Here is a 13,581-nt window from a genome sequence, read left to right on the forward strand (position 1 = left end):
TCTCTGTTGCACCAGGACATCCGATCACTATAATCCAAATCATACTTCACCTGATTTAAATACTAAATACGTGTTTGGGTGTTTTACAATATGGTACATCTGGGGTTTTTTTTGATGACTTAAAGCGGGTTTTCTAACCACGCAGACGGAATATAATTTAAGATCATCACACCTTGATTTTTAACTAAATTTTGGGGGGAAAAAAAACAACGAAACACTACATAATTTATTAAATCACTTTTTTTATATATTAGTGTTTTTAATTGTATTTTTTGCGGTACCACACAGTCCTCCGGCCTGTAATCCTGAGCCTCTGTGAACAGGCGCTGCTGCTGCTGTTCCCTCCGTTTGGCCTCACAGGCCTTTTTAAGAATTCTGAAGCCTGCTTGTTTGCGCAGATATAATTCGCGATGTGGGCTTATGGAAAAGGTTAAATTATTTTTTAACAATATCTAAAAAATATTAACAGGACTTCATATTTTTCAACATAAAAGATTGTCACTTTATAGATTACATTTGAAAAATAGATTGTAAAAAGCGGTCCTGATGAGCCTGGACGTTAGGAGACGCAACATGTTATACCTTAATGGAAGCATTTATATAAATTGAAAATATACAGCATCGACAAAACTTGTTTGTTGATAGTTTTCAAATAAGTGGATGATTTTACTTTACATGCCGTCATTCAATTTTTGGTGCAAAATGGAAACGACCTATTTCTGTAAAGAATTACAGCTGAGTCCGCACACAACGCAACAAAATGAGGAAGGAAGCGTCTGTCTTGTATGTGCGGCCTGAAATTATCATGTTAATCCTCTTTTTGCTGCATTGACTTTTACTCCATAAACATATAAACACCTGCTTTCGTCTGTGTCCATATTCAAGTCCAGTTGGAGAGGAATGTGTTTACGCACGGTCACCACCAGCATTTGTTTGATCTTTATTTACAAGATAATTGAACACTGACCTCTTTTTTATTATTATTATTATTAAATAAAGATAAGCATTCAAGGTAATTCTTACTGTAAATGGGAACTGAAAAAATGTAGTCTGAGGCCGCAGTGAAATGCGTAAACAGGGTGTAAAAGACAAGTGGAAGCATTTCAGTGATGTGATATAGGCCATGTTTTATTATCTGGTTATTTAGACATCTTGGCTACTAAAGAAGATCAAATTTTATTTTTATTACACCCAATAAAATGTCTGCTTTTACTCTGTGGTGATCGAGCGACCTGTCCATATGATCATATTTACATCCACACTCACAACCTACAGGAAAAACAGTCGTTTGTCATAAATTTACCTTTTCCTTACAATTTCATGCCATGTTTAAATTTGCGTGCTGATCCATGTAAAATATTAATGCAGAGTGTTATTTTTATTTCCACCCTATATTTTTGCCTGGCAACAGTAGTCTATATATACATGTACATGCGGGTCATGACGCAAATCCTGAATTATGGTTAGTGCTGACATCATGGGTTCATCCTGTAGTCTGATCTTAACACTTATTTATTTTAACTAAAAAATAAATACATTTCTTGTCAGTACAGTAAATAAATCGACAAGTGATCTGCGCAACAAACACAATTTGTCCGTTTGCTTTGACCTATTTTGAGATGAAGTTTGGCCACAATCCAGTATAAATTCACTCAATTTAAAGCAATTAACAACCCGTGTGCTGATACAAATGCATGCTGATTTTAAATGACTAGTCAGGTTTTAGACAGCAGGAGAAAAAAAAAGATTGTATTTTAATAGAAGAGGCTGCAGATGCTTGACTTAATAGGCCGGACAAATCATGCAACGAATGAGTCACATGAATGTCCGCAAATAAATCTTGCGTAGAAAGAAAAATTGGTCGGCAGCACGCCTCACCAGCCCCTCTGAAGCGAGTTTTGAAATTATTATTATTATAACTGATGGAGGGAATACATCAAACCTCGTAATATCAAAGCTGTGTTTAGCACAGGCCCTGTTATGCAACGTGTGTAACCTTGAAGAGGGTGCAGCATCACTGTGGAGCCGAAGCGCTCTGATCGGAAGAGGCCAAGGGATTACACGGCTGTACTGTATACGTCTAGGACTATACAGCTGTTTATTTCATCCACTGTGTATCTGAGAAGTTGTCTGTTTTGGTCTAACGTAGTAAATAAGAACAAGCATTGTGGTAGTGACTTAGATTTAGAAGTTTTATTTGGTATGTCAATCTTGGACAAGTATAAAATTGTCATGCCATGATATAAAATAAGAGAAAATTGATTGTACATTCGTGGAAAATAGTGTCAAGTAAATGTAGAGTACAACATATATGGATCAGGATTTTTTTTTTTCTTTTTTTCCCTATTAGATTCTTTGGCTTCATCAACAATGAAGCTTGTCACCCCCCCTCAAAAAAAAAGAAAGAAAGAAAGAAAGAAAACGCATGTAGTGCCATTATAAACAAGTGTTTCATGTGTACATGTGCTCACAGATTTGCCTGATCATTTATAATCAAAGCTGTAAGTGTTTCCTAATTAAAACAGCTCACAATAAAATTGACAGTGGACTCTGTTAGGTTGTGGATACACTCCCGACATGCATATATTAAACTCCTGTACATTTCAGCTATTTCCCGCAGAGACAGACCAGTGTTTGCAAGGTGCGTGGAAACTGTAGTGATGAGCGGTTGGATCTGGAGGGGCACGGACGCAGGACTGTGTGTCGGCAGCAGGAGGACCGCTGCCAGAAACAAGCTCATAAATAAAGCGATCCATCTGTGCGCTGCCACCCGTGAGCTCCCCGCACGGTAGGAGACACTTTCATGAGGGACGGAGATCTTGTCGACTTCTTTAAGCCTCAGCGAGTCCCACTTTTTAACGTCGAAATTACGCACAAGCGGACCGGCATCCAGGTCTTTCCGAGAAGGCATCGGAGTCTCCCGGAGGAACTTGAGCTTCTCCCGAAATTCCTGCATCTGCTGCAGGAAACACAGGGGGTCTGTGATGCTCCTGACGGACTGCGCCATGCCCAGAGCCTGTCTCTGCTCCTCCAAAGCTGCGCTCAGTTTGGTGATCTCCGGGTCGTACGCCTGCATCACCACCAGCTTCAGCGTTTCGAAATCAGACAGAATCTCATTCTTTTTACAATCGATGCTGCTGATGAGTTTGTCGAAATAATCTGTTACCTTCTCTGCGTCTTTGGACACCGACTGGAGCGCTTTTTTCTTACTGGTTTGTAGTGTTTCCAGGCAGGACAGGATATCTGCGCTCTGCCAGCTCTCCACTCCGTGCAGCAGCTCTTCAAACGCCTCCTTCTCCCGTTCATACGCATCCTCTAAGGAGCAGAACCTGTGCCCTCTGTGATCATCTGTAGTTGCGCAAAACCCACAAATGAGTTTTAAGTCCGTGGCGCAAAATATGTTGAGAGGCTGACCGCTGTGTTGTTTACAAACACTCATCTTGGGTGAAACCCGGATCTTGCTGTACTTCTCCACTATTTGACGTAGAGAGTAGTTTATTTGCAGACTGTTTGCGCCGTTGTGAGGGGTCTCTTTGCGGCATGTGGGGCATTTGAGAGGTGTTCTGAAAGCCGGACCTCGGTTTCCCTCCAACAGTCCCTCCAGGCATTTCTTGCAAAAGCTGTGCGAGCACAATAACACCCGTGGGTCCTCGAAGAGACAGCAGCAGATCGGGCACGTAAGTTCCTCTTCCAGCTGCTCCATGGTGTCCTGTGAACACATTATCCAAGGCGTCATATCGGTGTTTCATTCAAAAAGCAAAACCACCCCCCAAATAAATGGTCACTTAATAAAAAAAACCAAACCAAAACAAAAAAGACAGGCTACATCATACGCACCCACATGCAGAGAGACACTGCTCCATAAGGCAGCGAAGGCAACTAATTAAAACCCCAAAAATGAAGCATCGCAAAGGATACAGGTTTTGCAGCCGAGTCCCTGCTGCGTCTCAAGTATTCCCATCCTGAAAGTCAAACTGGCTTGCATCGCTGTACCCACGGAAAAGGGTGAGTGGTAAAGGGTTGGCACAGACATCTGAGTGCGCCCCGGAGAGTAACATGGTGCGTTTGGAGGTTTTTCTGCGCCCAGTGTGTGTGTGTGTGTGTGTGTGTGTGTGTGGTGGGGGGGTTGCAGTTAATTAAAAAACCTCGATGCAAAAGCAGGCTGTTATAAATCAATACCGTTACTAACTTTACTGACGCAGACTCTTAACAGCAAACGATTTTGTCCCAGTTTTTCTACAGGAATAGCGTCACGGTGGTTAGCAGAGTTCACCCCCCAAAATTCCCGACGTCTAATAAGTCCAAAAAGACAAATTACAGACAAACGGACTTCGCGTTAGTGATCCTCCTGTTGGCAAGGTACTGACAGAGGGATGTGACAGATTTTGCAAGCGCATAGTAACATGCAACTACTGGACCAAAAGATTCACTCACCAGCTGCTGAGACGCACAGTGCAACGCAATCATGGCGCTTGTTGCTGTGCAGACTTCGCCCTTTCCGGGTAAAAATTAACCCTTTCGTTGGCACACAGTACATTTCCAAACACTGATCCGTCACTATTCGTGCAAACAGAAATGAGTGCATGCGATAGCGTGTCATCACTTATAGATCTGCTTGTATTGTGAGTGTTTTTGACAGCCTCGCGTGGAGCTTTAGTGTTGTTTACGTTTTTATCCGTGTTGTAAACTTGCAGAGGATCCCTTCCAGCTGGATGGGGGAGGGGCTGTTGCTATGCAAAACATTACAGCGTGAAAAACTGTCAACTAGGTTTTAGTCCCAGTTTGGCATCATAGGTTTATACTGCCCCACTTAAGTCTGTTGTTTTCTTACTTGGTTATATATTCATTTGTGTGGCGTTAACGCAATACAAGATGCAAGTGGAGGCTGAAGCTTGAGCTCGTGCTAGAATAAAAATATCAACTTCAGCATTGTTTTTCTCACCTATCTGAGCCTATAAAGGGAATAAGCCACAGAGTATAGCACATTGGTGTAAGTCTGTGCTTCAGCCTACCAATGCCTGTTATGGATTTTGTATGACCAAATCATGTTCTCGTTGCCAAATCTTGTGTTTCCCCTCAAAATCCACTTCTTATTCATTTGTGGTTATGTAACACCGATATCCAATAGTTACTTAGTCACGTGTAAAATTTTTGACCTTGATTTTCTTCCCTTGTTTCCATGCCATCAGGAGCAACTGCCTATCTTAGCCACTGTGATTGGATACAGTGGGGGAGCAGGGGCTTATGCAGTGCCGACCTCGGCCGCTGGGTGTCGCTGTCGCGCGAGTGCGGACCTGTCACTTTAATGTCTGCTCTCTTTGGGTTGACACCACGCGCTCGTTTCCGGATGTTTAGTGTCGTGCTAGAATGGCTGCGATGTTTACGTGTTGTCTAGGCTGTTGCGGAGATGGCGGATCGGGGCATATTCCCCTCAAAGAAATGCCTACTGTTCAGTTAGATACTCATCACATGGGTGAGTTAGTTTGTTTTTTTAGGCACATAACAGTCCACATTTGCATTGTTTACTGTTCGTGAAAAGGTCGAGATGCTACTTCCGCAGTAGCTAATTGCTAACTGCCCGTTTGGTTGTAAGATACATATAGCCTCTGCTTTTTGTCTTAGCTTAACATTTCTATGTCCTGTATACGCTTCCCTTAATTTCCTGCGGGTTGATTTTGCTAAATGCTTTTAATCTTGATTTCAGGTCAACAATAACAGTACAACCAGTCCTCAAGTGACCGTGTCAAAACAAATATTCCCCACATTTTTCTCTCTGACGTGTAATCTGATAGCGTAATCTCATTTAATGAGCAGGACTGAAGAAGCAAAAGCCACTAACGACATTTGGTTCAGGGAAATAAACATTCACTTGACAGAAAAATAACCATCAACCAACAATCTTGGAATTCAGTAATTGCTCTAGTCATTCAATAAACAAAATCGGCATGCATTCTCTTATCCAAAATAATCAGGATTTGCTTAGTTTTTGAACACAGAATCAGTATCAGGGAATTATGATGGATGCTTTATTGATCTATACACAGTTTTAATGTTTTGAACAACTACTGTAGAAGGGAACTTGGTAGAGCACAGACCTCTGCTACTTGAAAATTCAGTCATACATCATATTGTGCAAAATCACAATCCACATATCTATGCAGAGATTTAGTATATACTATCTGACAGCAAATTTCTTTCTTTTATTGATCATTTCCAAGACTTAAGGGGTCCCATGACCTACTCTTCCAACAAATTTCTTGAAAATAGATACTGTAGTTTCTGTATGATCCAATTAAATGGCCCATCAACAGACACATTTGATTATGATGACATTACCTTAGGATAACTATAACCATAGCTAATAGTTTGAAGTTTCCATTTTGAGTGTCTTTTCTATATTTGTACTGCTAAATGTGCCGTCCTTTCACTTATTCTTAATACACTGCACTTCCTTTGCAGGCACAGATGTTGTCATTGTAAAGAGTGGCCGGAGGATATGTGGCACTGGAGGCTGCCTTGCCAACGCTCCTTTGCATCAGAACAAGAGTTATTTTGAGTTTAAGATCCAGTCTACTGGTAAGCCCTCAGAAGTCACTTCATGATTGTTCTCCTGACGTGCCTTTCCTGCCTTTCATCTCTGCCAAATGGCCATTTTCTGGTGCATATTTAAGGATTATTGATTATGATACAGTATGCTGTCATTTTTAGCAGCTGTACCACCTCATGACTGCATGGTCGATATACAATTATTTTCACTTACAAGAAAACACAAGAAAGTCACTCTATTCCATAGATAAATACCCTTTAGAGTGGATATTCAATGCACTTATTGCACTATCCTCATCTGATAAAGGCTTAAGAAATGTTCTAATGCTGACAAGTATATTAGTCCTTCATATTTATGACAGCAGTAGGCTTGTCCTGAAGAGAAAAATGGTTTTGTAGTATACTCAGCCTTTTGTGTTTGTCTAGGTGTGTGGGGAATTGGTGTGGCCACACAGAAAGTGAATCTTAATCAAGTGCCTTTGGGCAGAGACACAAACAGCCTTGTTCTGAGGCATGATGGGTCTGTGTACCACAATAATGAGGAGAAGAATCGACTACCAGCAAACAGCCTTCCTCAGGAAGGTGACATTGTGGTAAGTTCAGCTTTATTTAACAATATTTTGAATTTTGGTACAATGACGTTATCATCTATTTAAATTTAATACCCACTGGTTTTGTCAGTTAATTTTAAATCAAATCAAACACTCATATGGGCGTTGAACATTGAAATGGACATAAAAATGTAGTTTCTGTTTGTCTCATGCTTTGTAAACAAATATTAGAACAGATTTGACAGAAATAATAACCTTAATATACAAATCCTCTTCTTGAAGAAAGAAAGAAATTAGTGATGTAAAAGCAGCTTCATATGAAGAGGATGCAATGACATGTCATTAAAAAAGCACTATTCAAATATGAAATGATGGAAACTGACACTAATGAAGAATAACATTTTTCCATTGGCTTCATCAGTTGAATAGAGGTAGTTATTACTATTATGCAAAATAATAGGCAGTTTGCTTAAATATTTGCAATCGACTGTTTGCCACTGCAAAGTGACACATTTCAGTTTGAAATGTAAAGAAGTATAATGCAGTGAGTAGACTGTAGTTGAACTGTTTAGGAAAAGTGAATTTGTTTCGCTCCCTGTGACACAAAGTTGACATACTGTTAATGATTATTCACTCTCTGACCAGGCAGAAGTCTGTAGTGTTTTCATGTCACCTTCTTGCTTGTAACTGATAGAAAAATATGATCAGTTGCCATCCACAACTTGTGGTCAGTTGAAAACCAAAAATTGTGAGGGATCCGGTGGAAAAAAAATCTCAAAGCTATTTTTTGTGGAATTGGAGAAAATATTGTGATTTGAGTCCACTGGATGATTTTCAAGGGAAATACAAGTATTACTTTTTTTTTTCAACTCAAACATACAAATTTGAAGCAGCATAAAAAATACAACAAATTGGAAAAAAAAGTAGTGATGTGTATTTAGTAATTTTTACCCAGTACTTCTCTGTCTGTTCAGTGTTCCCTGTTCCAAAAATCAGCATACACACACTGGACCTTTTTAAATGGCATGGACAGCCTGACATTATTGTGTTTTTTGTTTTTTTTTTTCTTTGTCTTCCATTATTGGTTGATCATGGCTCCGGATGATGACATTTTATGACATTTATTGATAATCAACACAGATGATAAATTGAAATGAATGGACTCAGGGTGCAGCCAAGTTAAAATTTCTGGCAAAATTTTTGACAATGTACAGTTCTGTTGAAGGGGAGAATGGCATGAATGCCTTTGTTGAGATTTAGGTTAATTTATGTTTCCTTGAAAATTATATTATATTGTTGACCGGTTGGTACACACGGTTGACAGAGTTTACGCTAAAAGTTTAAGTTTAACATAGGCCTTGTGGAGACTATTCCAAATTAATAGGACATAAAATTAATAATAATAATAATAATAATTAGTATTTTGTAATACTTTAATTTGATTAATTGGCACTGCAGCTGAAAGCAGGTGACGAATATAGTGCATTTACAGAGTCTCTTAAGTGTACTCAAGCAAGGGTAAAGGAAAATTCAGGCTTTCACGGTAAAGTACAAGAAAGCTGAGTCTCAGGGGAGGAAAACAAAAGACACCAAGTGTTAAAAACAAACTGTTTTTTTATAATTATCTCCAGCACAAGTTTTTTTTTCTGCACTTTTTCATTTTTGGACCAGAACTGTTTTTGAACAGACAGCTTATGCTTACAGCTATGTTGTAATTAATGCAAAACCTACATATTCACTTATAATAATTAATTTTTTTCCTATATTTCTTAGGGCATCACATATGACCATGTGGAGCTGAATTTATACCTGAATGGAAAGAACATGCATTGTCCTGCCTCAGGGATCCGAGGCACTGTATACCCTGTTGTTTATGGTAAGGTTATTTATTAATTTAGTATGCTGTTGAGTTAAACATATTTTTTAAGTGTCAGAATAAATGATTTTTTCCCTTGATGATAATATAAACATTGGGTGCCTCAATCCATTTGACCGTATATATATCAACTACCTTTTTATTCCACTAGAGGGCTGTATTTATACATTTTCACATGAACCACTGCAGTTGTACCTGATTAAAGAACACGGTCTATTTATGTGCAAAGATGTGGTTTTACAGCCAACGACAAATTAGATCAGTGTGTTCTTTCCAAAGCCAAACCATTAAATCCAGTCCTTGATTTCAGTATTGTTAATGTTTGCATGGAAACAAATGTGATGTTTTATTGACTTACGATGCAGACTGAACCTAAATTGAACTTAAGATTCATGAGAACTATGACACAACAGTGATTTTTGTAGGTATTCTTATGCATATTAATCACTCAGTCAAATTTATTTATATAGCACCAAATCATAACAAAAGTTATCTCATGACACTTAACATCTAGAGCTGGTCAAAACCAGACTCGTGTCTTTATTAGAATTTGTTTCATGGACAACACTAAAAATATAATGATTCATCCTGCACTCAGGGTCTTTATAAATTTTGCATTTGATGAAGTACATTACAAATAGTTGCCCCTGCTGAAAACCTTCCAATGTGGAAGCATCCATGGGTGGTGTTGACCAGTAGACTGGGCATTGTGGGAGGGGACCAGCCACCCTAAATTTTTGTTTTTACAGGAAACATGTAAATATTCAACAGCATATAGCTCTCCACTAGACATTTAACCCATGAAGACCAAAACATCCACCGTTGACCAAAACCATCTACTGATGTAAACTGTTTAATACCTGTTGATCCACTAAGTTTACCAATATATGTAAATAATTGGTGTAAAATACAGTTTTTCATCTTTTCATGGTCATCAGATATGAACCATGTGGATGTTCCGAGGCTCCATAGTTACCGTGGAAACACAGTCATCTTCTACAACATTGATTCACCAGTAAAACCCATGGGGTTTGATAAATGACAGTGGATGTAGACACTGGGTTTATTTATGTTCAGTTAATGATAGATTTTATTAAAAAGTCATGTTTTCTTCAGTTTTCTCTGTTTTTCATAGAATAACCCTCAACTTTATTTTGAGCTTTTATGAACATCTGCATAATCAGTGAATTAAACATAGGAAAATACCTGATTTATATTTAAAAATGCAAAATACAGAGTATAATATTAGAATAAATGGTGATAAATCAGTTAAGAAAGGTTAAAAATAGACAAAACTTCATTTGGGAACTGCCACTAAAGTAGCACTGGGTCTTTATGGGTTAATGAAGACTTTACACTGAGATAACTTTTCATATTGCCCTCTACGGAATTTGTTTCAATTTTTATATATATATATATATATATATACACACATACACACACATATATATATATATACATATACACACACACATATATACATATATATATATATATATATATATATATATATATATATATATATATATATATATATATATATATATATACACACACACACACACACATATATACATACATACATACATACACAGGGTGGGGAAGCAAAATTTACAATGAACATTTAGTTGTTTTTTCTCAGCAGGCACTATGTCAATTGTTTTGAAACCAAACATATATTGATGTAATAATCATACCTAACACTATTATCCATACCTTTTCAGAAACTTTTGCCCATATGAGTAATCAGGAAAGCAAACGTCAGAGTGTGTGATTTGCTGAATGCACTCGTCACACCAAAGGAGATTTCAAAAATAGTTGGAGTGTCCATAAAGACTGTTTATAATGTAAAGAAGAGAATGACTATGAGCAAAACTATTACAAGAAAGTCTGGAAGATACTATTAAAGAAGAATGGAAGAAGTTGGCACCCGAATATTTGAGGAACACTTGCACAAGTTTCAGGAAGCGTGTGAAGGCAGTTATTGAGAAAGAAGGAGGACACAGAATAAAAACGTTTTCTATTATGTAAATTTTCTTGTGGCAAATAAATTCTCATGACTTTCAATAAACTAATTGGTCATACACTGTCATTCAATCCCTGCCTCAAAATATTGTAAATTTTGCTTCCCCACCCTGTATACATACATACATACATACATACATACATACATACATATTTATTTATTTATTTTTATTTTTATTTTTATTTTTATTTTTATTTTTATTTTTATTTTTATTTATTTATTTATTTATTTATTTATTTAGCCTTGCTGTAGAGACTTAGGGGGCCACCTCTGTCCAATTTTTTTACCACCCCCACCTCTTGATAAGAGTCTTGATGTAAAACAATTTTCAGGGTTCCCATGCGTCCTGGTAAACCTGGAAATTGATTGACCAATTTTCCAGTCATGGAAAGCATATGGAAAATAAGAAAAAAAGATCAAATGTCTGGGAATTGCTCGAATGAACATTATAACTCCAGTTTGTCATGCTAATGAAGTGCTACACTGTAATATGTGGGTGTGTTTGTATTATTCTATGATACATTTGTCATAGTTACTTTTCATAGATGAATTATAGCCATAGACTGCACATCAAATGTCTGAGTAATAAACATAGAAACAATCTGAGTAAATGCAAGTTACAACTGTAGAAAAGAACACGTCCAAAGAATGAGGGGGACAGGGGTATGGATTTAGTGTATGACATGGTAACTTGTCTCTGTAGCGGCTGAAAATGTCCTGGAAAAGTCCTGGAAAATAATTTCAGGGAAAGAGTGGGAACCCTGAATTTTTTTTTTTTTTTTTATACAGCTATGGGATTATGTATGCATTTTGGCACTGTAAAAAAGAAGAAAAAAAAAAGAACAACATTCACTGTAATTTTTATAAATATAAATATTCCTTTGTCAGTGCAGAATAGAAGCTTTAAAATGTCCTTTTAGATTATCAAAATGTTGAGCTGCTGGAAAGGCATGGTACCGCCTCTGCCTTATTTGAATCAGGAAAAACCTGTACTAGCTGTAATATTAATTCAGAACGGTTAAGAATGCACATGCAAATTAGAAAACTGTTTCTTATGTGTCATAACGTTTCTCCATTTGTTACAATACATAGTTAAAACATGTAAATGTTTTAAGAATGAGTGGAATCTGGGGTAATAATGAGTGTTCTCATGTCTAAAATGTCTCATCATGTGCTTCATTGTGTCTTTCTCTCTGCTCTTCAAGTGGACGACAGTGCCATCCTCGACTGCCAGTTTAGTGACTTCTATCACACGCCTCCGCAAGGATTTGAGAAGATCCTCTTTGAACAACAAATTTTTTGAAACACTTCAGCTTCAGCCAGTCTTTATATGTTGTTCTCCTCTATATCTCATAGCAACCTCTGTGACACTACAGCTTGACCTTGATTGGATAATGTCATTGTGTGGCTCAAATGCCTCCGTTTTGCTCCACTGGTTACTGTGTCTTTCTATAGCTGCTGTGGATTGTCAGTGGCATGTCCTTGAAGGAGTGGGGATTTCTGGTCATTGGTTGGCTGTGGTGTGCTTTATCGGTTTGTGATGATGGAAAACCGTAAAATCCTCACCTTGTGTCAGTGATAATCCCTCTGTATAAACTGAAGCACTTTCAGTTGTTGCATTCATTCTCAATCTGTGTTCAGTAGAAGCCAGACAGTGTGTGATTTCAATGGTAAAATTATCAGGATCAGAAGCCATGCTTTTTTTTAAAAATTGCTTTACACTTTGAGTTTTGATTTTAACTATTACATCTTAATCACCATGCTGACACCTCCCCGTATTTATTTGTATTTATTTTGATTCACATAAAAAAAGTGACATGTTTGCTTGACATACAACAAAATGATCTCTTTTCTTTGCCTGCAATACTAATCACTTAACAATATTAAATTCACTTTGATGTTTCAGTTTTTAATTAAAAATAAAACAGTGTGGGGACATTGCCATGTTTTCACTTACATTCATGCCACTGTTTCTGTTCTGAATTAGTACGGAGTTTAAAAATTACCGGTAAATAAATGCACATTTCACATGAGGTCAACCATTGGTGACAGCGCTGACAAATGTTGTAACAAAGTGGAATGTTTCCTTAATGGGTGACACAAATATGTATTAATACTGACCTCCAAATCACTACTAGTTTTCCAACAACTGGCCTGTCTTGAAATCATATATGGTGTATTTATTCTAAATATGAGAATATTACCAGATGTGGTGCTGGTTGTCCAGAGATATTATATCATATGCTTAATGTCAATCTGTTGTGTTGTATTGGCATTGCATATCAGCTGCTGAAGTGTGACAAATATTTCAACTGCGTGTCTTTGTTTGCACTAATGTTACTGTACAAGCAAATCCAAATATTGTTGATTTAATAAACCTTTGTGTCTGGAGGAACCATGTCAGTCCTTGTTCATAATTTTCTTTAGTTTGTAGTTGTGATTGAAACAGTGTTTGTGAGCCTCTGCTACCCATGTTAAATCTCAATTTCTAAATTGATCATTACGTGGTCGAGGAACCCGTGAAAAGCAGGACATCCCATGCAGGTTTGCATTAACTCCTCCCCTCACTCTGCGATCTGTTA

At 37.6% G+C, this 13,581-nt stretch overlaps 2 protein-coding genes across 3 annotated transcripts; one reads left to right on the forward strand and one right to left on the reverse strand.

Annotated features, from left to right (window-relative positions):
• Window positions 1-2,171: 2,171 nt before the first annotated feature.
• trim13 (tripartite motif containing 13) lies at window positions 2,172-4,541 on the reverse strand. 2 transcript variants are annotated; one of them, XM_030124532.1, is made up of 2 exons: window positions 4,435-4,541; window positions 2,172-3,709 (listed from the first exon to the last, which is right to left on the reverse strand). In XM_030124532.1, exons 1-2 carry the CDS (start codon window positions 4,465-4,467, stop codon window positions 2,513-2,515), a joined length of 1,230 nt encoding a protein of 409 aa, XP_029980392.1. In that variant the 5' UTR covers window positions 4,468-4,541; the 3' UTR covers window positions 2,172-2,512. The 2 variants fall into 2 exon arrangements, with proteins under 2 accessions (XP_029980392.1, XP_029980393.1); XM_030124533.1 differs by lacking the exon at window positions 4,435-4,541 and adding an exon at window positions 3,838-4,089.
• A 789-nt stretch (window positions 4,542-5,330) lies between these two features.
• Window positions 5,331-13,397, forward strand: spryd7b (SPRY domain containing 7b). Its single transcript, XM_030124534.1, has 5 exons — window positions 5,331-5,473; window positions 6,460-6,576; window positions 6,973-7,139; window positions 8,871-8,973; window positions 12,205-13,397. Exons 1-5 carry the CDS (start codon window positions 5,368-5,370, stop codon window positions 12,300-12,302), a joined length of 591 nt encoding a protein of 196 aa, XP_029980394.1. The 5' UTR covers window positions 5,331-5,367; the 3' UTR covers window positions 12,303-13,397.
• The last annotated feature ends 184 nt before the right edge of the window (window positions 13,398-13,581 follow it).

The sequence above is a fragment of the Sphaeramia orbicularis genome, chromosome 21 (assembly GCF_902148855.1).
Source record: "Sphaeramia orbicularis chromosome 21, fSphaOr1.1, whole genome shotgun sequence".
In the NCBI taxonomy this organism is placed as follows: domain Eukaryota; kingdom Metazoa; phylum Chordata; class Actinopteri; order Kurtiformes; family Apogonidae; genus Sphaeramia; species Sphaeramia orbicularis.